The sequence below is a fragment of the Canis lupus genome, chromosome 15, assembly GCF_003254725.2.
Source record: "Canis lupus dingo isolate Sandy chromosome 15, ASM325472v2, whole genome shotgun sequence".
Lineage (NCBI taxonomy): Eukaryota > Metazoa > Chordata > Mammalia > Carnivora > Canidae > Canis > Canis lupus.
Window position 1 is genome coordinate 8,920,955 of NC_064257.1, and position 23,940 is coordinate 8,944,894.

Sequence of the window (23,940 nt, forward strand, 5' to 3'; positions counted from 1 at the left end):
CACTTTTAGCCAGTTTTTAGGTAATTTCTTTAGAATTCAGCATTACCTGTTTTGTAAAAACTCCCTGATTTAGAGGCCCATTTAACACATAGTGTTTAATTGTCAAATTGTCTCTTCCTTTCCTAATACTCTATGAAGTAGGAACTTACGTTATTTGAGTGGTAGTATGGTAGATATAGTGATTAGCAACATAAATTCCGTAGCCAGGTGGTCCTGAGTCAGATCTTTTGCCCTGAAGTAGTATCTACTTCATAGAGTTGTTAGAATTAAATAGTTACTGTATGTGCAACACTTAAAAGAATAAATGATGCATAGTTGACCATTTTGTTTAAATGTGGGCTCTCATTTTTTTTATATCCTCAGCATAGTGCTAGAGACATAGTAGGTTCTAAATAAATGTTTGCTGAATGAAGGAATTAGCTTTTGAATGCCCAGGGCATTATTTCGCTTTTTAAAGCAATTACTGCAATAAGGAGCTGTAGTAATTGTTATGCAGTGGTGTGCAACCTTGGCTGTACATGCAAATCACTTAAGGGGCTTCAAAAATCCCTTTGCCTAGTCCATAGCCCAGGTCAGTTAAACCAGAATCTTGGGAAGGGCATGGAAGGGGAATGGTACAGAGCTCAGGTATTAGTGTACTTTAAAGCTCCCAGTGTTATCTGATGTGCAGCCACGTTTGAGAATCACTGGTTTAGTGGGAAGAACATAAAATTCTAGGAGTCAGTAAAGTAGAATTCTGTTCCCAGCTGTGCCACAAGCTGCTTTTTGGCAAGTTACTTCTTTATACCTTAGTTTTTGTAAAGGTAACCTCTAAGGTCTTTTTAAACTGAAAATTCAGTGATTCTGTAGTTTTGTGAAGCTTAAATGAAAAGTATTTTTTCTTTTCCAGTCTCCTTTAACATTGGGAACACCAAATCAGGTATCCCTGGGACAGTTATGGTTAGAGCTGCTAAAATTTTATACATTGGATTTTGCTTTGGAAGAATATGTCATATGTGTACGGATACAAGATATTTTAACAAGAGAAAACAAAAACTGGCCTAAAAGACGAATAGCTATTGAAGGTGAGATGATGTATTTCATTTGGAGAATGTTTTTGTGTGCCACTTCATCATTTGTTTCTACTGTAGTGTTAAAAATTATATACCTTGGCTTTGTAGAATTGTATTTGCCACTAGGTTGTCATTATACGTGTCAGGTAAATTCTTTATCAAGTCCATGTTAATTTTATAGGATTAATACTTATTTTAAGGTTCCTAATCTATAAATATATTGCTTAGAGTTGTTAGCATATTACATGCCTTTATTTTAATTTTTAATTCTGAAGATTTTCAAAAATATAGGAAAATAGAAGAGTTTGTATAACTCCCCTTTTAGAAGAAGAAACAAAAAGACAAATTATGATAGCTGCAGGCTTTAGAGCTCATTTATCTACTATATGTAAGTGTACAAGATATAAGTACATGTTTGAGTTTATCTGTGGGTCTAGAGAAGGCCAACAGAGGACAAGGAACAGAATAATGTATAGTCTAAACAGACTTAAAATGATGGACAAAAATTCAATTCACAATCTATAAAAAGTGAGTGAAATACTTCTTAGAGTATTCCTATAAGTTTCTGTCATAAAATTATGTTAATATATAATTTTAAAATACAGGTTTTCTGTTGTCTTCTAAAGTACCTCATCTCTAGGAATGTGTAAGTCACGGAGGTGTATATAGAGAATATAATCAGTGGTGTTGTAATAGTGTTTGTATAGTGACAGATGGTGGCTACACTTGTGAGCATAGCATAACTATAGAGTCTAATCACTATGTTGTACACCTGAAACTAATGTAACATTGTATGTCGGCTATACTTCAAAAACATTTAAAAAAATACCTCAGTTATTAAATGTGGCTAAGCTCAAAAAAGATTGAAGAAAAAAAGAAAAAAAATTGATGTTGACAAAAGTTGCACATCAAATCCCAAGAATATTAAGATCTTTAGAGATGCAAATTAATAGGTTGGTTTTGAGAAAATTTAAATCATGCAGCATTTCACTCACTTTTTATTGATTGTGAATTGAATTTTTGTCCATCATTTTAAGTCTGTTTAGACTATACATTATTCTGTTCCTTGTCCTCTGTTGGCCTTCTCTAGACCCACTCAAACATGTACTTATATCTTGTACACTTACATATAGTAGATAAATGAGTTGCAGCTATCATAATTTGTCTTTTTTTTTTTTTTTTTTCTTTTTCTTCTTCTAGAAGGGGAGGAAAAGCTTTTGGGTTTAGAGAGCAGCCTGTGGACTTAGATAACAGCAAAAAGTAACAGATGCCCAAACGTTAACAATCTGAAGCCTGCCTATTAATCCTTTTACTTAGTGATCTTCAGTAGTGAAGAAAATGTCTTTTGGATGTCATCCATTTGTTCATTCTTCCTAGGACTTACTTGTATTTAAGGCTTTTAAAATCCAAAAACTCATAAGCATTTTTGAGGTCTTTTATATTTTCTTAATAATAAAGATGTAGTTGATATAAGCCTTTTCAGCATACCCATTTTAGACTGGATCAAAATTTAAATTTTGGTTTAATTTTTACTTAGATCTCTTTCTTTCTACTTTTTTATTTCTTTTGCTGTTTAATTTTCTGACCTCATTGAAGTTAAATGTTAAAATCATAGTTTTTAACTTGATGCTTTTGAGAGTTATAGGTTATATTTTATTTGTTTAAATTGCAAAGAGTTTGTAGCTGAAGAATATTATGACGAGATGAAAATTATTCTTTTAAGAGATGAAAATTATTAATGGGTCCTAGAGGTTTGAAAAATTTTATCTAATGACAGAATAGGTAGGCATAATGGTATGCCTTTTCTACCAATTTTATCATTGAAATTTTGTAATTACTGAGTTGGATGTTCTTGACTAGCATCTCATTAATTACCCTTATTATTTTTTCTTCTCTTTGCCCCTTAACATTTTTGTTTTATGACAGAAACAAAGGAAAAGATATTCCTATTATATTTCTCTTACTCAGTTTGTAGGAACTTCCATTTAGGAAAGCTTTGGGTAAATGTACTTTGTTGACAGTATAGCAGTTCAAATCTGTTTGGATAAGCTTGGAATTGTAGTTTGTTAGTAGATACTTAGCAACTTACCATTTCCTTTTTTACTAGATCCATTTTCAGTCAAGAGGAATGTTGCACGGAGTTTAAACAGCCAGCTTGTTTATGAATATGTTGTGGAGAGATTCAGAGCAGCTTATCGGTATTTTGCCTGTCCTCAGAGGAAGGGTGGAAATAAATCTGTGGATTCCATGAAAAAAGAGAAGGGGAAAATAAGCAATAAGAAATCAGTGAAGTCTGACAATATGGCATCCAATTGTTGCATTCTACTTGGAGAAAGCACAGAAAAAATAAATACAGGAAGAGGTCAGCCTGATAAATATGATGAAATGGAATGTACATCACAGAGATGTATTACTGAAGATGACAGTTTGTTGGTAAATGAACTAGCTTTGGCTGAACTTGGACGGGAGTCTTCCTGTCTTTCTACCAGTAAAGGCAGTGAATTAGAGCCAAAATCAATTAGGAAACAAGATGATTTAGCACCTTCAGAAACTTGTTTAAAAAAGGAACTCAGCCAGTGTAATTGCATTGATTATAAATCCCCTGACCCAAGTGAATCTGCTGGTACAGACTGCAGGTCAAATACAGAAACAGAAAGTTCACATCAGATTGTGAGCACTGACACATCTGCTACCTCTTGCAACTGCAAAGCTACAGAAGATGCTTCTGACCTTGATGATGATGATAACCACCCCACCCAGGAATTATATTATGTGTTTGATAAGTTTATTTTAACCTCTGGCAAGGTAGGATACAGATTGTAAACAATCTGTAAGATTTTGTGGGTTTTGTATGACTATAATTTTTAGATTCAGAAATGTAAAAATAGCTTCCTTCTATGATGGTAGACTATTATATTTTGGAATGATATTTTGGTGTATATTTTCACTTTTTCCTTTTACATTTATTCCTATAGTTGTCTTAAAGAATGTGTATAAAACCTCAGAAGATTTCAGGCACTCTTACTAGTTGGTTTGTTTCACTTTCTTATATAAAAGGATTCATCAGATATATGCAAATGAGTTTGCCAAAGGCAGCAAATATTTTAAATTTTATTTTTTTACATATATGTTTATTTTTTCTTCCACAAAAAAGAATACAAGGTTTGTAAATTCTGATAGCATTCTATTTTAAAGTTTTGTTTTGACATGGGGTGGGTAAATACAAATTTAATAAAGATAGTCGAGCAGAAAGTAAGAACAGGAACCAAAAATAGGAAGAATCCAGATCTCTGTCTGCCATTGAGCTTTTCTTTGGATATTGGCACATCCTTTATAAATTAATGGAGTCTTAACTTTTCTACTAGTCTGAACTTTAACTTCATAAATTATCAAGATAGGATACCCTAGGAACAGAAAATAAACTGTAACCACTTTGTTAATAAAAGAAAGTTTTAGCCTATTCATATGCTTCAAATGCAGTGTACATATTTGAAATATCAGCACCCAAGATGAGAAAAAGATTATATAGATTATATGTAAACCAAGTAGAATATTTTTTTTAGAAAAACCTAGAAAGTTATCCAGTTTTATTGTTTTATCAATAATTAGTTGATAAGCTTTAAAAATTTTAACGTAATTACTGTGTTTATTCTTTAAAGGATATATCACTTTTTTTTTTTTTCAGGTTGCAGTGTTTAGGACATAGTGTTGAAAGGATGAATTAAATGACAGGGTTTTAGAAAAGCCTCTTAAATACATAACTACAGTGTACATTTTTTATTCTATAAAGAAAAACTAAAAAAAAGAAAAATTATAAAATTTTTCTCCCTGGAAGCTTAAGATAGCTCTTTTTCCAATTAAAATTTTTTTCCAGTTATTTATAACATTTTTCTAGAGTTTTCTGATAAACATGTCATTTAAAAAAAGTTTTGAAAAGTGAATAAAAATTCCTACGGTACTGTTAATTAGCTTATAGCACAGCATTCCCACAAGTAGAGGTTTCTGTATATAATTTGCATCAGAGTTCATGGCTAGGTAAACTTTTGTGGCTGTTGCATAAGAATTATTATTCCTTCTATGAAACGGAGTTACTTTTAGAGTTCAGCCCTACAGTTTGGTTTCTTGAGTACCATGCTAATGTAATAAATTGAACCAACTAGCCAAACAAGGTTTTATAATTGGTGGACTATGAAGATAGAAAATGTTTGGAGTGAATTGAAAGGTGCCACTTGAGATTTCTTTATATTCTATTTTGTTAAAGATCTCAGTAGATTAAATTAACGTGCGTTTTTTATCTTCGGGGCTGATTGAAACTTTTGCATTAATCCATACCTATTGCATCTTCTGGTATTTCCTGTATCTTACATCTTTGGGTAAATCTGATCTTGATATCATTTTAGTGGGGAAGAAGAGTTAAAGTGATTGTCTTAAAATATGGTTTTTACATTTAACACTGCATTTTATTAATACTCTTTTTATTTTTTTTTAAATCTCCTGGAAGCACAGGTTATCAGAATTGAGTTATGTAAAAGAGTCTTTTTGGACCTGCTAAGTGATGATGAAGTCCCTCAGTAGTTTATTAGATTATTAGACTATTTTTTTACCTTTGTATAGCCACCAACGATAGTATGCAGCATCTGCAAAAAAGATGGCCATTCAAAAAATGATTGTCCAGAGGATTTCAGGAAAATTGATCTAAAACCTCTACCACCAATGACCAATCGATTTCGGGAAATACTTGATTTAGTATGTAAAAGATGTTTTGGTAAGTCTTTTATTACTAGAGCTATCATGAGTAGATTCTTTCCTAGATTTTGAATATTTATTTAAAAAAACAGCTTGTTTACATTTTGTTTTGGTAAAGGTTTTTGTTTTTTTTGTTTTGTTTTGTTTTGTTTTTTCCAGTAGTACAGAGACCCAACAAGAGATATTCACTAAATGCCTACTAAATGCGTATCACTGTGGTAAATGGCAGGGGGAATACAGAGTCCATGTTATGTGTTGCTTTTAAAGAGCTTAGTCTCTGGATCTGTGCTAATATGGTAGCCAGTATTTAAATTTAATTAAAATAAAATTTAAAACTAAGTTCCTCAATTTTACTAGCCGTATCTCAAGTACTGAATAGTTACAGGTGGCTAGTGGCTGCTGAATTAGACACTCCAGATAAGAACATTTCCATCATTGCAATACTTTTGCACAGTTCTGCTCTAGACAAATATATGACACGTATGAAAATTGCAGTAATTGGAAGGATGTATTACATGCTGTAGTAGTAGTAAACAAAATGCAGTGCAAATACAATTAATTAATTAGTGTGGATCATAGGAATTGGAATTAATAATTAAGCATTTGAGATGGACCTTGAACTGCTTTTTAAGTTCTAGGAGACTATGCACAAAAGTATAGGTTGTATAATATCTTTGGGAGAAGAATTGCCTTGGATTTGGTAGGGTATAAGAAAGATAATAATTATATTTTGGGAAGACCCTTACATACCTTTATTCAACAAACATTTATGGGTATCTGGGATAAACCACTCAGCAAACTTTTTTTTTTTTTAATTACTTGCTGTGTCCCAGATAAAGTAAAATTTCTGACATTATAATATTTAGTTCCCCATCGTAATACCTCCCCACTACCCTTTCCTAACTTGTTGCCAGGCAACCACTTACCTGCTTTTTTAGTTGCTATAAAGTAGTTTGCGTTTTCTAGAGTTCTATATAAATAGAATCACATAGAATGTACCCTTTTTTTCTAAGGTGATCCTGGCTGCTTTCATTTAGCATAATTATTTTGAGATTCATCCTTGTTCTTATGTGTATAAATGTTTCATTCTTATTTATTTTTTGTTTCATTCATTTTTATTGCCGAGTTGTATTTCATAATGTGGATGTGTCACAGTTTGTTTACCATTCACCTGTTGACTTGTTTCTAAATTTTGGTTATTACAAATCTGCTCTGTATGTCTATGTGTGGGTCGGGGTATGGATATATGCTTTAATTTCTTTTAGGGTAATACCTAGGAGTTCAATAACTGGATTGTGGCACATTTTTCTCCCTGCAGCTTTATTAAGATATAATACATTTTGTTTTTATTTATTCATTCATTTATATATCTCCATATAAACTCATGGATATTTTATAGTTTGGGTTATGATCTAATACTACTCTATTTGTTGCTCAAATTATTCCAGATTTGGCTATTGGGAACTCTTTCAGTTGGTTCCTGTGACTCTTTAATATACCCCTATTGGTGTGTGGGTTTTTTTTATTTGTTAATTTGGTTGTTTTTTTTAGTACTTCCTTACTTTCTGGCACTTCAAGATGCTCCAGGCTCATCATGTATATTTTTCACTGCAGTCCTAGAATTAGATATTTCTCTAAAGAGCCCTGGTTCCTTTTATTGGAGAATGGTATTAGAAACTAAGATCTGGATCCTAAGGTGCTTGCTATTACTGGGTACTGTTGCTTGTAGGCCCTCTCTGAGTGAAAAAATTATGTATATACATATTAATTTAGTACGTGCTCATATCTGTAAAAATTTCTATATGTGACCGTCTTGTAAGTTAAACATGACTTTGTACTGATGACTCCAACTTGAATACATTACCATATGGCTCATTCAAGATTCTTCTTTCTGCTTATCTGTAAATTACCTGCTCCTAACAGTGGGAAACCTGGCTTCCATCATCTGCTACCCATTTACTTAATTGTTCCATTTAAGTACACATGTATAACATTATCAGAATTGTTATCTAATACCCCTATGGGAAATCACTTTATCAGAGTACAGTACTCGTGTAATTTCCTTTTGCACTTAGTCTTAGAAACTCCACTCATTTTCAGAGTTACTTAGGTTAGTCCCCTTTCCCTCCCTACCTTGAGTGAAGTTGTCTTACACATATAGATTATTTTGTTGGAGCCTGCATTCCACCCTAAGGTTCTCCAATCTCCTAGATGATTTTTTTAATTTGCATATTGCAAAGTTTACTCTTTGTAGTGCAAAGTTCTGTGAATTTTGACAAGGGCATTGTGTCATGTATTACCATTATAGTATCCTACAGAATAGTTTCACCAGTTTTTTTTTTTTTTTTTTTAGATTTTATTTATTTGAGAGAGAGAGAGCGCGCACGCACAAGTAGAGGAGGGACAGAGGGAGAGGGAAAAGCAGGCTGCTGTTGAGCAAGGAGCCCCAATGTAAGGCTCAATCCCAGGACCCCAGGTTTAACCAGCTGAGCTACCCAGGCACCCCTCACCATTTTAATAATAATAATTTAAAAATCACCTGTAATTCAGCTACAGTATACTTCAGAGATACTGTGGGTTAGGTTCTAGACCACCACAATGAAGTGAGTATTGCAATAAAGTGAGTCAAGTGAAATTTTTTCTTTCTCAGTGCATATGAAAGTTATATTTTACAAAAAAAAAAGTTATATTTTACTCTATACTGTCATCTTTTAAGTGTGCGGTGGCTTTATGCCTAAAGAAAAAACAATGTGTATCTTAATTAAAAAATACCTTCTTGCTAAAATACATGAACCATCATCTGTGCTTTTAGTGAATTGTAATGTTTTTGCTTATGGAGGGTCTTGCCTCAGTATTGATGGCTGCTGACTGATCTGGGTGGCTGTGGCAATTTCTTAAAATAAAATAACAGTGAAGTTTGCCACAGTGATTGACTCTTTCTGTCATGAATGATTTCTCTGTAGCATGTGATACTGTTAGATAGGTATTTTATCCACAGTAGAACTTCTTTCAAAATTGGACTCAATTATCAACTGTGTTTATCAACTTTATCAACTAAGTATGTAATATTCTTAATCCTCTGTTGTCATTTCAACAGTCTTCACAGCACCTTCAGGAGTAATCTGTCTCAAGAAACTACTTTCTTTGCCCATTTGTTAGAAGCCGCTCCTCATCTGTTCAAGTTCTATCCTGAGATTGCAGCAATCCAGTTACATATTCAGTCTCCATTTCCTATTCTCTAATTCTTTTGTTCTCTGCCTCACATCTGCAGTTACTTCCTCCACAGAAGTCTTGAACCACTCAGAGTTATCCATGAGGATTGGAATCAACTTCTCCCAAACTCCTCCTGTTTATGTTGCTATTTTGACTTTTCCCATGAAACACAGATGATTTCAATGGCATCTAGAATGGTGACTCCTTTTCCAAGAGATTTTTGGTTTACTTTGCACAGATTGATGAGGCAGCTATAACCTTACAAAATGGATTTCTTAAATAAGACATGAAAGTTGAAATGACTCCTTGATCCATGGGCTGTGGAATAAATGGATGTTGGGTTAGTAGGCATGAAAGCAACATTAATCTTAAGATCTCCTTCAGAGCTCTTGGGGCTCAGGTGCAACATCAATGAACAGTAATGTTGAATCTTTTTTCTGTGGTAGGTCTCAGCAGTGGGCTTAAAATATTCAGTAAACCATGTTAAAACAGTTGTGCTGTCATCCAGACTTTGTTCATTTATAAAAATATTAGATTAAGTATAATTCCTAAAGGTTCTTGGATATTCTGATTGGTAAATGAGCATTGGTTTCATCTTAAAGATTCCATTTACATTAGCCCCTAACAAGAGAGTCAGCTTGTCCTTTGAAGCTCTGAAGGCAGGCATTGACTTTTCCTGTCTAGCTATGAAGGTCCTATTATCCTTTTGTCTGTGTTGGAAATCTGTTGTTTAGTGTGACCACCTTCTTTAATTATGTCAACTAGATCTATTGGGTCACTTGTTGCCTCACCTTGCACTTTTATGTTATGCAAATGGCTTATTTTCTTAAACCTCATGAACTCACTTCTGCTAGCTTCAGACTTTTCTTCTGCAGCTTCCTCATCTCTCTCAGCCTTCATATAATTGAAGAAAGTTAGAGCTTTGCTCTGGATTAGGCTGTGAGTATTGTGGCTGGTTTGATGTTCTGTTTAGACCACTCACACTTTCTCCATATCAGCAATAAGGCTGTTTCACTTTCTTATCATTTGTGTATTCACTGGGGTAGCACTTTTAATTTCCTTCAGGAGCTTTGCTTTGCCTTCCTTCACAAGTTGGCTCTTTTGTGCAAGAGGCCTACCTTCCAGCATATCTTGACTTTTGACATGCCTTCCTCACTAAGCTTCATCATTTCTAGATTTTGTTCTGAAGAGACATGTGATTTTTTTTTCACTTGAACAGTTAACCTTACCATTGTAAGGTTATTAATTGACCTAATTTCAATAATATTGTGTCTCAGAGAACAGACAGGCCTGAGGAGAGGGGGAGAGAATGGGGGAATAGCCAGTCAGTGGAGCATTCAGAACACATACATTTATTGATTGTCTTATTTGGATACAGTTTGTGACACCCCAAAATAATTATAGTAGTAACATCAGAGGTCACTGATCACAGATTATCATCACAAGTACAATAATAATAATGAAAAAGTTTGAAATATCATGAGAATTATCAGAATGTGACGCAGACATAAGTTGAGCAAATGCTGTTGGAGAAAAGGGGCTTGATAGACTTGCTCAGCCACAAAATTTCAATTTGTGAAAAACAGTATCTGGGACAATAAAGTGAAGTGCAGTAAAATGAAGTATGAGATATGCCTATATTCAGCTTGCAACCACAGATGCTACATTTGTTTTTCAGAAGCTGAATATTAGTTTAATCATTATAGTAAATTACTGCTTTGTTCCCATTAACTCTTGAAGATAAGTCTGGAGGAGGAGATAGAAAAAAAAAGACTATTCTTGAGACTGTGTGGTCTTACTTGGGCAAATAATATGAATATAAATGAAATAGCTAGAATATTGAATGGTTACTATCAACTGACAAGTGGTTGGGGAACTGAGGAAGTTCATTCAGGAGGCATTGAAGGCTATGATTGGAAGCATCTTATAGGGAACCTGTGAATCTTGACCAGGCATTTGAGGGAACTTAGGTTTGAATGGATCAAGTGCCTCACATAACAATATTGAGTATAGACTTACAGGTGGGAAAAACGATCATATATATGGGAAAGAGCAGAATATCTAAAGAAAACAATACTAAAGAATTTGTAGAAGTAAATATATTTTGTAGATATTTCATAGGGAAAATAATCATGTGAAACATACATAAACCTATAAAAATTATTTTTTTGCTGTCCCTCTGCAGGAACAAGGATTTTAAAGTCAGAGAAGTTAACAAATAATGAAATTTTAAGTAAAGAGTTTAGGGGAAAAAAATTGAAGACCTTTTCAGATTCCATTTTCCTTACTTTTCTTTTTCCTTTTTCCTTTTTCTTTTTTTTAACTTAGATGAGTTATCACCACCCTTTTCTGAACAACACAACAGGGAGCAAATTTTAATTGGCTTGGAAAAGTTTATTCAAAAAGAATATGATGGTATGTCATATGTTAAAAATTGATTGTTTTTGTTATTATAGCCACCTAGTCTGAGTTCTGTTTATTTTAAAAGTGTTCATTGAATGTTATGTGTTAGGTAATATTCTAGGTGCTGGGAATACAGTACCAATACAAAAGGTGAAAACTGCTTTGTCAGCTTATATTAAGAGGGGTAGACAGTCAACTAGCAGATATATAATGTGATTTCAGGAAATAAATGCTATTATAGTGTAGGACTTAAAAGGATAGTGGTAGGGTAGTTCTCTTTACTCTTATGGTAGTTCTTTCTGATAGAGTGACATTTGAAGAGAGTCATGAATAATGTGAGGGATCAAGTTACATGAATATCCAAGGAGAGAACATTCTAGAGAGAAAGTATAGCAAGTACAAATATCCCAAGATTAAATTATGTTTGGCATGTTTGAAGGCCGTGCAGGACAACAGGTGGCTGGAGTAGATGTGTGAGGTAGACTGAAATAGAAAGATGAGATCTTGAGAGGGCCTTAGAGATATTGGTAGAAGCACTTTGAATTTTCAGTGTCTAATGAGAAGCTTCTGGGAGGTTTTAACCTTTAAGTGACATGATCTGAGAGAATAGACTATAGGTCCATAAGAATAGAAGCAAATGGAATAATTTAGGAGGCTGTTGCATAAGTTCAGATGAGACATAATATTGTTCTGGAAGAGTCCATGGGAAGTGTTCAGATACAGGACATATTTTGAATGTAACCAATAGGATTTGCTGATGCTTTACATGTTAGATAGGGGGGAAAAGGAGTCAAGGATGGTTTCAAGGCTTTTACATCAGTAGTTGGGTGATATTATTTAACTGAGAAGTCAAAATAGCAGAAGGAGCACCTTTGGGGTACAAGGGTGAAGAATCAAGAGTTTTATGGCCAAATATTTTAGAAAAGGATAGAGTTGATTTATAATTAGAATGAATTTATACTTTAAAAGATAACCTGTTATATACTATACAATTCCATTTTCTGTTATATTTGCTATTATGTAAAGTACTGACCAAATCTAAGTCTGTTATATCAAACTCATGCATATTTTTATTTGCTGATGAACATAGCTTCTTTTGTCTCTCAGTTGCCATTGAAATTTCAAGTTGGACATCAGAACCAAATTGGAGAATTAGGTTTTTACAGTACAGAATTTGTTACCTAAATATATAAAGAATTAATAGTGAGAGAAATCCATTTAAGTCACAGCTTGTTTTGAAGAGGTACCTGTTATTGAATGACACTAAATATGAAAGGGTAACTATCATATTTATAGCAAATGGATTAATCACTCACTTTGGGAGAATCAGTTCTGTGTACTAAGGTGATAATTGTAAAACTACTTGAATTGTGCCCTGAAAAAACTAGTTTATTTCCAAAAGTTAAATCTCTAACTACTGAACTTTACTATTGGTAGTGTTGTGGAGCCTGAAGACAAGTGGATGAATTTATGAGATAGTTAAGTTGAAAGAAATTAATGGACTTGTTGATTGTTTGGATGTAGAACCTGAGAGAGAAGGCTATTAAGAACTATACATATATTTCTGACATGGCCAGTTGAGTAGATAAAGATACTATATGCAGAGAAGGGATTATTGGAGCAATAGTAGGTTTGTGGTAAAGTTGAAGAGTTAGATTTAACTTGTTCTTTAGAAAAATGGAAAAAGCAGTTAGAAACCAGGGTTGTGGGAACTTGGGCAAAAGATCTGGACTTTAGATGAATATTTTGGAATTTCTCAGTATATCTGGCAATGGAAGGTATTTAAGCCAAAGAAGTAGACATTTTGTGTTAGTCCATTAGTAGGTAATAGAAGACTCCTCTTTCCTGATAATTATGAAACTTTGGAACTTTGTTTTCCTTTATTTAGAAAAAGCAAGATTGTGCTTATTTGGCTCTTCTAAAAATGGATTTGGATTTCGTGATAGTGATCTGGATATTTGTATGACCCTGGAAGGCCATGAAAATGCAGAGGTAAGAGTTAGTGTCTGGAAAGGGATGTGGAAGTTTATTTTCTTCCCGTGGTGAATGTATTTTAGATTATGTATGTAGTGTTCATAAAAATACAGTGTCATTCTTGGTGTAAATATATTAGCAATAGTAGTATTTGAAATGTAAAAGCATTTAGCATTATCATTTTAGAAGACATTCAAATAACTAAAGTAAATTTATTATTTCCATAATTTTCTGTCACAAAAACCATGTCACTAAGAGTTAAAAGTGCTTTGTAATGAATTTTTGGAAAAAGTTAGTACACCATAGAGTTGCAATTTTTTCTATTGGAACCAATGTGAAGCTGGCGCTGTATTAGTGAATGCTGATCTCATTTCCTCTGTCTTTTCATATCTCTTCTGTTAGATGATGTCTTTGTATCACTAAAGATAGAAAATAAGTGGACATCTAATTTATAAATGGGTTGTATTGTACAAGTTAATTGCAATTTGGGGGCACTTAGAACATTTTTTTTTTTTCCATAAAGCAATGTTACAAATTTTGTGTTCTAGGATAGCTTTTAGAAACTCATTTTGGGTGGGGAGGGGAACTAACATTTATTGAGGCCTCATTTCATTCTCACAACCACCTTCGAGGTAGATAATTTACCCCATTTTACAGATGAGGAAACTGAGGCTTTGAGAGATAAACTGACTTGCCCAAGTTCACACAGCTAGTAAATGTTGGAGCCGGGATTCGTACCCAGGTCTGTCTGACTCCACAGTTCATGCTCTTTCCATTGTATCTCACTGCTTCTCTGTAATTTATTTAACCCATAATGTAGCTGAAATATAGTACTAATAGTACTGTAGAACCTAACTACTACTTTTGGGAGTTTCACTGTGAGATGCCAGCAGCAGACCTTCCCCCAGAGCAGTCTTAGCAGTGAGAGTGGGTACTTAGGCTTGCTTTCTTCGTATACCAGCCTCCAGCAGTAGAAACATTGTCCAAGCTCCAGTAAAGAAAGGGACTGATTGGACAAGGAAGTATCCCAGGCCTTCCTAGCAGCAACTAGAAAGGAGAGGATCCCTGTAGTTGATCCCTGTAGTTGCTCTTTTCTTTACCAACATAGCTGTTGGAATTTATGTCTCAAAACCAGGGACTGCTTGCAAGATTGGGGTGTGGCCAAGCTTCTGGCATCTGTAGTTGTGTCAGTATAGCCTCTGTTATATTATAAAAGAATTCAGCAGAATAGTGTACCTATGTTTCTGAAAATTTTTTCATAAGGTAGCTTTTAAATTGTTAGAACCAGAGCAAAGATGGCAGAGTAAAGATGTCTGGTAGATCCTTGTTTCTGTCCCTAAGAAATTATTTCTGGTATTAACATTTTATCTTTTTCAAAAAATGGAAAATTTGTAAATATTTTAGTTCTCCTTAACTAACCTTGTACTTAATGCCATCTACTTGGAAAGAGGCTACCCTTCTCCATTTTGAAGAGCAAGAATTGAGGGACTGGGAAATGACTTTAACCCAGGGGAAGAGGTTAGAGTTTAGATACCTTTAATGTAAATTTAATAATCAGATTTCTAATAACTAAGGGTTTGTCTATTATATATAATCTATGCATTCACACTGGAAAGTTGAAGCAATGAAAAAATAAATTTCCTTCCAGATGAGACCGTTGAAACCTAAAATTCAGCATAAATTGTATCTTTGCATAATACAGAGAAAAATTATTTATTTATTCATTCATTCATTCATTCATTCATGAGAGACACAGGCAGAGGGAGAAGCGGGCTTCATGCAGGGAGCCCGATGTGGGACTTGATCCCTGGACTCCAGGATCAGGCCCTGGGGCTGAAAGCAGGCACTAAACTGCTGAGCCACCCAGGTGTCCCCAAATTATGTTTTATTATGTGTTAATTAGCAACTATAGATTCCCTTGAATCCTCAGGTTAAGCTGCAATGACTACCGCTCTCTTGTAGCTAAAAAGGACATGTTGGGGATATGCAAAAGTGATTTTAGTAGTAAATGTGGGCACTGATGTGTATATACCATTTGGCTTAATCCAGTTTTTAAAATAATGCCATTATCATCTTCCTGAATTATTCCTTGTATTATGTTTATTGTTACCATATCAACTCTGCTGTCTCAGGCTTTGAAAAAAAATCAATGTATTTAAATTTGTAGAGGTAAGAATTTTCTTGAAGAAGTAGATGCTGGTAATAATTGTATTACTTTCCCTAATCAATAAATAGCTTACAGATTTAAAGTGCTTATTTTGTGCCAGGCATATACTGCTGAATGCTTTACATACAATCCTTCCAACTACTTGATAGGGCAGGAGACTATAGTTACCTTGACTTTGTAGAATAGTATGAAGGTCCGAGGGGTTAAGGATCTGGTCAAAGTCTTGCAGCTAGTTAATACTTAGTTGAAGTTTGAAACCAGGTTTGTCTAAATTCATTGCCTATATTCTTAAACACTATACTGTTTGTCTTCACCAGGTCCATCTCTAGTTATGTATTCACATATTTGAAAACATTATTCTTCTGTCTTTGTGCTTCTCACACTTTAATGTGGATGTGAATTACCTGGGAATCTTGTTAAAATGCAGATTATGATTCATTAGACTGGGGTAGGCCTGAGATTCTGCATTTCCATTGTTTCCAGATGATGGTGATACTGCAGGTCTCTAGGCCACGTACTTTAGCTTATAGCTGGAGATTTTCAATGCTAGTATTAAATGCCTCACTAAAGTGAATTTGCACGAGGCCAAATTGAGTTAGACAAACTTTATTATTTGTTTCTTTTGTTTTTTTTAGAAATTAAACTGTAAGGAAATAATTGAAAATTTGGCAAAAATTCTTAAGAGACATCCAGGTATGAATTTTAAATTACACCTTTAAAACACAACATTTTTAAGCTTTTATGAAAATTATTTAACCTAATGGAGTTTTCGTGTTTGTTTTCAATCAGGTTTAAGAAACATTTTGCCTATAACTACTGCCAAAGTGCCTATAGTAAAATTTGAACATAGACGAAGTGGTTTAGAAGGTGATATCAGTTTATATAATACATTGGTAAGTTTCTCTTTCTGTATAGACCCAGGTATGTTTACACTTGTCATTTTAAAAGTTTACAGATCCCTGTCTATACATTTATGTTTAAAAGTTTCAAATGTGAGCATTATAAGACAAAAATATTTTTAGGAATCATCTTGGTATTTCCTTCAGATGAAGATTAGTTTTTGACTCATAGGTATTTTAAGTTTTGCAGTTATATATTCTATTTGGAGTGTATTAATAACTTTTTATCTGATTTATAAGTTCAGTAAATTTGAAATGCTTTCAAATATGTAATTTTTTTTCAGGCTCAACATAACACAAGAATGTTAGCTACTTATGCAGCTATTGATCCTAGAGTACAGTACTTGGGATATACTATGAAAGTGTTTGCAAAGGTATTTATGAAGTGGTTAACGATCTGCTTTGTTATAAAATAGTGTTTAAAATGAAATATACTGATGTCAGACTTGTGAAAAATATCTTCTCAGTTCTGTTTATCTGAGTTTTTTAAAGGAAGCAATCAATAATAGTTGACTCAAGTTTATACCTCTTAGAGTAGTGTGAGTCTTAGCTTTTTCATGTATGTGCTCTATATTCCCGTGTTCAACACTTGAGTAAATTCTCAGTAGTAAGATTTCTCAGTGTAGTAAAGATTTTCAGCCCGAGGTATGAGAGTTGACATATCATTCTAGTTTGAGTATCTATCTGGGTTAGGAATTCTGAGATTTGGGTTTAGTTATAAATATTTCTGGCCGAGAAAACAAAACAATACCAATAAAACCTTGTGTTTCTCCAATTATAACACTTATGCTACTGAATTGTTTTCTTGTTTTGCACTAAGTGTGTAAACTCAATGAAGATAGAGAACTGTATCCCTACTTTAGTGTGCCTGCTTTATGATAGCTGCTCAGTAAATAGTTAATTTTTTTAATGTGTTGGTGGAAGGCTTCTAGTAGCCGAGTGACTTTATTGCATTTTCATTTCATAAAATCCACTTTTCTACAACAGGGAGACAGATAAGTCTCCCATATATGGACAGAGGTGTCATCTTAGAAAAGAGTGGCATTTAGCCACATCCTCAAATTGTATTTGATATGGCTACTTTTCTAGATTGACCTCACAGAATAACTTTAGCAAAATGGTTCTGTACTTCAGTGGAGTTGTGGTAATGAAACTAAGGCTTTCATGTTAGAGAAATCATTCCTCCCCCTTTATATAATATCAGCTAAAGTCTTACTCAAGGCAGTTTCTGAGGATTCTTTTAGGATTTATTTTTAATTAAAAATTTGTTTGGAATAGTCACCTTATTCATGTGGTTCAAAAGTCTAAAGGGATTTCTGGTGGAAAAATTTTCCCTTCTACACCTGTCTCCTAGCCAACCAGTGCCTCTTGCTGGAGGCAACTGGTGTTAAAAGTTCCTCTGTATTCTTCTGGAAATATACCAGTATAAGCAAATACATATGTTTCTTGTCTCCTTTTTTATGACAGGTATAACTCTGCTAAAAATGTTGTTTTGTACTTTGCTTTTCTCACTGATCAATAGATATTGGAAATTATTTCCTATTAGTATACTAAAGCTTTTGTCTTCTTTTTTTTTCCTTTCTTGTTTTTTTTTTTTTTTTTTTTTTTTTAATGACTACAGCCTGTTCAGTTGTGTGGTCATCGGTTGTTTAAAACCTATGCTTTATTATTATTATTTTTTAATCTCAAACAACAGTGTGCTGTGATTAAAAAAACTTTAGTTATTTCACATTTTTTTGGTGTGCTTGCAGGATAACGTCTTATAATTGCTAGGTCAATAAGTGAGATTGCTTTTGTAATTTTGATACTATCATATTTTTCTTCAAGATTTTTTGCTAATTTGTATTGTCATCTGTAATGTATGAGAGTGCCTGTTTACCCATCCTCATAATAGTTTGTTATTTAACTTACAGATATTTGACAGTTTGATGGGATAAAAAAAATTGTATCTTAGAGTAGTCAGTATTTCTGCATGGAATAAGATTCTGAAGTTTTATTTTCAATCATTGTTATGTTTCTTTAGCGATGTGACATTGGAGATGCTTCCAGGGGAAGTTTATCTTCATATGCTTATATCCTTATGGTGCTGTACTTTCTACAGCAAAGGAAACCACCTGTTATCCCAGTTCTACAAGAGGTAGGTGTTTAAGAAAACTGGAAAGGAGTTTCTTGTGAAAACATTAAACATAGTAGGCCTTGGTCAGTTTATGAGGCCATGAAGGATTTTTCCAGCATGGACATCCTAAGTTTTCTTCTTCTCTTCATGATATAATCACATAGTGAACCTTTTTGAAAAATTCATTATGGGGGCATATAGACTGCCAAAAGAATTTTAGACAACAGAACTATTGAATATCTTCCATAGTGTGTTTGTATTTCAGTCTTAGAATGTTGCAGATGATGGTGGAAGTCGTATGGCCCATGAATGCACACATTCTGGTCTCAGATACAAGTATAAAGTGTTTTCTCTCCATAGTATTCTCGCTGCTCCTGCCTGGCAGTGAAGTTTGGTATATTCTTGTGTGTACTTTGGTCGACTTTGTGAATTTTGGTTGAGGAAAAAAACCCAAGGGAATTCTTGCTCATCTCTGTAAGGTCATATTAATTGCATCAAGCATAAGAATGTATGTCAGAAGAAACCTACTGTTCATCAGATTTGGTAATTCATGGGTTCCCTTTTGGTAGCCAATTTATACTCTGAAATAGGCTCAAAGGAGTTCTTAATCATCTATCTATTCCTCCTCATTTTTGGACAAAGTATATTTGCAAGCATTTGGGAGGATCCAGTTCTGGTATCCTTAGAAAGGTGATTATTTTGAAGTAAGAGAGAAGCATCAGAATTGTTTGGTAAATCATATATTCTGACTTTTCGCAAACCAATAGTCCTGGCAGAGAAGAAAATCACAAAATAAGCAAGCCACATGGTGAATGTCAGATGGCCTTAGTAAGTTTTAAAAAGTTCTAATGAATGCCATGTGCTTATAGCAGCCTTAATTCCTCCTTTTAAATTAACAGTAAAGAAGAAACAAAAATTTCAAATGTCCTTTCCTGACAAAATTTTAAGTTGCTGAATCTATGTTGAGTGATGTAATTTTTAACAAGGTTGTTCACAGTAGGATATTTAAAATTTAACATGAATTAAGGAGGCCTGACAATGCCAAGGTCATTCTGTGTATTAGTCTAACTATTGTTAAGGCTTTAAATTTGGGTATCTTAAATGCATTATTACCCAGCAATATCACAGCAGCCATTTACTATAATTTGCTATGACTTTGACAGAACACAGTGATTAACTCAAGTGGCACACAAATTTTGTTTTCATGGTGGTTTGTCTGTGTTCTCATTCCCATGAATGAGGAGCCACTCAGGCAGTACTATATAATGGAAAGAGCAGGGGCGTGATTTTGAAGCCAGAAATACCTTATCTGAATCCTAATTCTGACATTGTGGCCTTCAATAAGCTGCCTGACTGCCACTAGTCCAAGTTTCATCAACAGTATTAATGTAATAATAGTATTATTTCAGTATATTGTTATAAGGAACAGAGAAGTCAAATGCCTTTGAATTATAGTGGGTTCTAAGGTAGGTGTTCATAAATGGTGCTTGCTTTATTATTACTACTACTATCATTAGCATCTTTATTAATATTATTATTGGAATAATATTGGAAAAATATAGATAGGACTGCAGTAGCCAACTTCAAGAACTCTCCCATTATCTGCTTAACAGTGCTTGATGAAATGAGAGACAGTCCATGGAATGTTTTCCATCATAATGAGCTCTGATTGTGGGGGGCTTTGTGATACATATGAACTGATGATATATGGATTTTTGCTTCTGGCCTTTTTTGCTTGTCATATGGGACCCCATTGTCCATTGCTCTGGCATCATTTAAGTATTGGTCATTGACATCGATCAACTTTTAAGGGTAAGGATATGTTTAATGAAGCTGTTGATCTTTGACTCCATTTGTAATTGAACCTAGACTTGAAGTGACTGAGTATAAGTAAGACTCTGAGAAGTATATTTTTCATGGTTAATAACACAAAGTTCTTTAAGTCAAAAGGAGCTTTCCTAAGCAGAATGATTTTGCTGTATTCTAGAAAATCATCATATGTAAAAGTAAATTTTCGTGTAAAGATATTAAAAGAGAGGGTTAGGGATTGTTAATCACACTTGATATTATGAACTTCCATGTTTTCTAAGCTCATACCAGCTTAAAAATTGCAATTGAATGGATGACTCTTGAGGACATTATGCTAAGTGAAGTAAACTAGTCACTAAAGGGTAAATATTGTATGATTCTACTTTATATAGGGTGGTCAAACACATAGAGATGGAAAGTGGAATGTGGTTTTCAGGGGCTAGGAGAGGGAGGAACAGGAAATCATTGCTTAATAGTATCAGTTTTATTTTTGCAAGATGAAAAGAATTCTGTAGATGGATGGTGGTGATGGTACACAACAGTGTGAGTGTACTTAATGCCACTGAACTGAATATTATAAAATTTACCATCATGATCATTTTTATTATGTGTATTTTACCACAACTAAAATATTGCAATTTAAATATAGCAGCAGATCCTAAAATACTACAATTAAATATGAAAGTAATTGTGGAAATGTACAGGATCTCCTTGTACAAATATGATTATTTCATGAGGTTTTTAGAGGAAAGACTGAGAGCTTGAGTAGAGGATGATTAGTGTTGAGTGAAAGAGAAGAGAGAAATGGAAAGAGAAATTGTGTATGTGAGTGTGTGTGTGTGTGTGTGTGTGTGTGTAAGAGAAAGGGAGGATAGCATTAATCCTAAGGCCTGAAACAGTGTAAAATTAGAAAATGAAATATGAGAGCTCATTAAAAATATAGGCAAATCAGTGATTAAACATCTTCCAACGCCCACAGGGTCCATTTACCGTGTTATCAGCCAACATAGTTGGGCTTGGATTATGGGTCTTAGTCAAAAATAAGAATTACATTAAAAAGAATCAGGGTCAAAAGACGTAGCCTGTATTATTCCCATGTAAACCTATAATAGCATCTATAAGGGTACAATATCCTATAATGGTAAAATTATACTTTGATTTCTTTAATACCTTTATTTCATTTTTTAGGGCAGAATTTGTTGTAGGTATTCTAGGCTTTCCCATGTTTCTTTTATGAAGTGTCAGAATTTATGGTAGATAGTAATTGTATGTAAGTTACATAAATTTAAAAAGCAACTGGGGAGCCTAGGTGGTTCAGTCAGTTAAGTGTCTGACTCTTGATTTTGGCTCAGGTCATGATGGCTTGTGAGATGGAGCAGTGCCTTGGGTTCCACACTCAGCAGGAAGTCTGAGAGTTTCTCTTTCCCTTTGTCCCTCCCCCTTTGCATGCGTGTGCTTACATGTGCACTTGCTCTCTCAAAAACAGCTTATGAGCCTAAGTTTCTGGAAACTTCATCTTTTTGTAAACATGCTTTTGGAGTAAATACATTCATTCAACAAACCTGTATTAAGTATTCTTTGTATGACAGACTTTGATGTAGTAGGAATTTTGGCTCCAGAGTTAAGTTACAGTTTTTGCCTATGAGAAATTTAAACCTGAGAGTGAGATTAGAGGGGCCAGACATGTTAATTTTGTAAATAATTGTGCCACCTAAAATGCAAGGGGTGATGGGGACCACCTTATCTGATGGTTTTAAAGTATTTTCTGGCAAGCTGTAGGTGCTCATTAGTGTATGTGTGAGAAGCAAGGTAAGATAAAAATGGGGTATGTTTTCTCCACTCAGCCTTCTATTTAAAGTACTACTTTTATCTGTTTTAAGCTTCCGGGAAGATTCCTCTTAAGAAAAGATTCTATAGCTTAAAAGAAAAATAAAATTTGATAACAACTGACCTAATTAATCTAGTCTCTCATTTTCGTTGGGAAAACTTAAGATTTTAGGAGAATAATTGTCTTGTCTAGAGTCACTACTAGGCAGGATTAAGACTAGAAATGAGGCCAGCTGACGGTGAGCCTGTTGCAACTTTTTACTTTATTGCATCTTTTTTAAAGAACTCCTCTTACACAGGATACTTTTCTTCTAGTAGCATTGCACCACCACCACCCCTTTCCTTACAATGAGTAATTATTCATGAAGATTTTATAGTTTTTATCCAGGTGTTGGAGAGATGTCAGAAAAAGCTACCTAATTTTCTCTTCAAAAAAATCAATACTCAGGGGCTTTTTTAGCCTCATCTGATACAGATAACTGTTTAAAAATACTAGAGCTCTTCCCCAAAACATACAGTTCTATTGATTTCCTTTGGGTGTACAAATCAATAGGTATTATGTAGGTATTATGTAGGTATCTAAGGATATATGATCCTTAGATGAAAATATGGTTTTCATTGTTTTTTTTTTCTTTAGTTTTACTTCATTAGTCTTGGGCTGGATGGGTTTTGACAGGCAAAATAGGTAACATCAAATATGTTATTTGGAAAGTCTCATGCTCTTAAGATGTCCTTTCCCAGCTTTGATCTTCCAGATACATTTTATTCATTAATACCTTGGCATCAAATTATACCATCTTGACATGTTCCTTTTGGAAAGAATTTATGGTAGATAGCAATCTACCATATCTTTTATCTCAGTATCTTTTATGGGTACATTCTAAAATGATATGAAGATACTTAGGCATTTGCTTTATAAAACTTAAAATCTGATAATAAAATTGTTTTTACAGATCTTTGATGGAAAACAGATTCCACAGAGAATGGTTGATGGATGGAATGCATTTTTCTTTGATAAAACAGAAGAACTGGTAATTTTTTTTCAGTCTTTATGTTATAGAATGCTCACTGATATATGTTAGGATTTGCATAATTTAATAATTTTGCTTATACTTAAGGTCCATATTTTGGGTAAGTATAGACATCTCTCTCTTTTTTCTTACCTATAGAAAAAGCGTTTACCTTCACTTGGAAAGAACACAGAAACCTTAGGAGAGCTTTGGTTGGGACTGCTTCGCTTCTATACTGAAGAGTTTGATTTTAAGGAATATGTAATTAGCATTCGGCAGAAAAAACTGTTGACAACTTTTGAAAAGCAGTGGACCTCCAAATGCATTGCAATTGAAGGTAATCATTTAGCTGACATTAACTGAGGAACAAAACCAAACAAAAAGCCAGACTTTCATTTGGCAAGGAAATTGAAGGGAAAACTAAAAACGCATTAGAATTTGGAAGATTCTTCCTCTTGATTTTTATGTTTTGACCCTTTTATTACTCCCCCCCCCCGCCCAGTTTCTGTCTTTTTTAATCTATAATTTTAGAAGAATAACTTGCTCACTTGAATGGTCTGATTATGTAGTGTTAGTCTCTAGTTATGGCTCCTATGTATATTTTATGTTGTAATGAACATAATTCCTAATTAAAAAAGAAATATTTATTTTCTAGATCCTTTTGACTTGAATCATAACCTTGGTGCTGGAGTATCTAGAAAAAGTAAGTTTTAAATATACAGAT

General features: G+C 33.8%; 1 protein-coding gene across 20 annotated transcripts in view; it reads left to right on the forward strand.

The window, feature by feature from the left end:
- TUT4 (terminal uridylyl transferase 4) overlaps positions 1-23,940 on the forward strand; it is a 127,865-nt gene that overhangs the window by 71,603 nt on the left and 32,322 nt on the right. For 19 of the 20 annotated variants that reach the window (XR_003125263.3, XR_003125264.3, XR_007402356.1 and 16 more), the window contains 12 exons: positions 890-1,064; positions 3,160-3,857; positions 5,667-5,817; positions 11,340-11,426; positions 13,303-13,406; positions 16,191-16,248; positions 16,345-16,448; positions 16,739-16,828; positions 18,478-18,591; positions 23,160-23,237; positions 23,376-23,553; positions 23,872-23,919. Coding sequence is in view for 14 of the 20 variants with exons in the window: in XM_025420039.3 (XP_025275824.1) it covers positions 890-1,064; positions 3,160-3,857; positions 5,667-5,817; positions 11,340-11,426; positions 13,303-13,406; positions 16,191-16,248; positions 16,345-16,448; positions 16,739-16,828; positions 18,478-18,591; positions 23,160-23,237; positions 23,376-23,553; positions 23,872-23,919 (1,885 nt within the window). In the remaining 6 variants the exon portion in view is untranslated. The remainder of the gene's footprint in view (positions 1-889; positions 1,065-3,159; positions 3,858-5,666; positions 5,818-11,339; positions 11,427-13,302; positions 13,407-16,190; positions 16,249-16,344; positions 16,449-16,738; positions 16,829-18,477; positions 18,592-23,159; positions 23,238-23,375; positions 23,554-23,871; positions 23,920-23,940) is intronic. The other variant, XM_035699066.2, reaches the window with a different exon arrangement.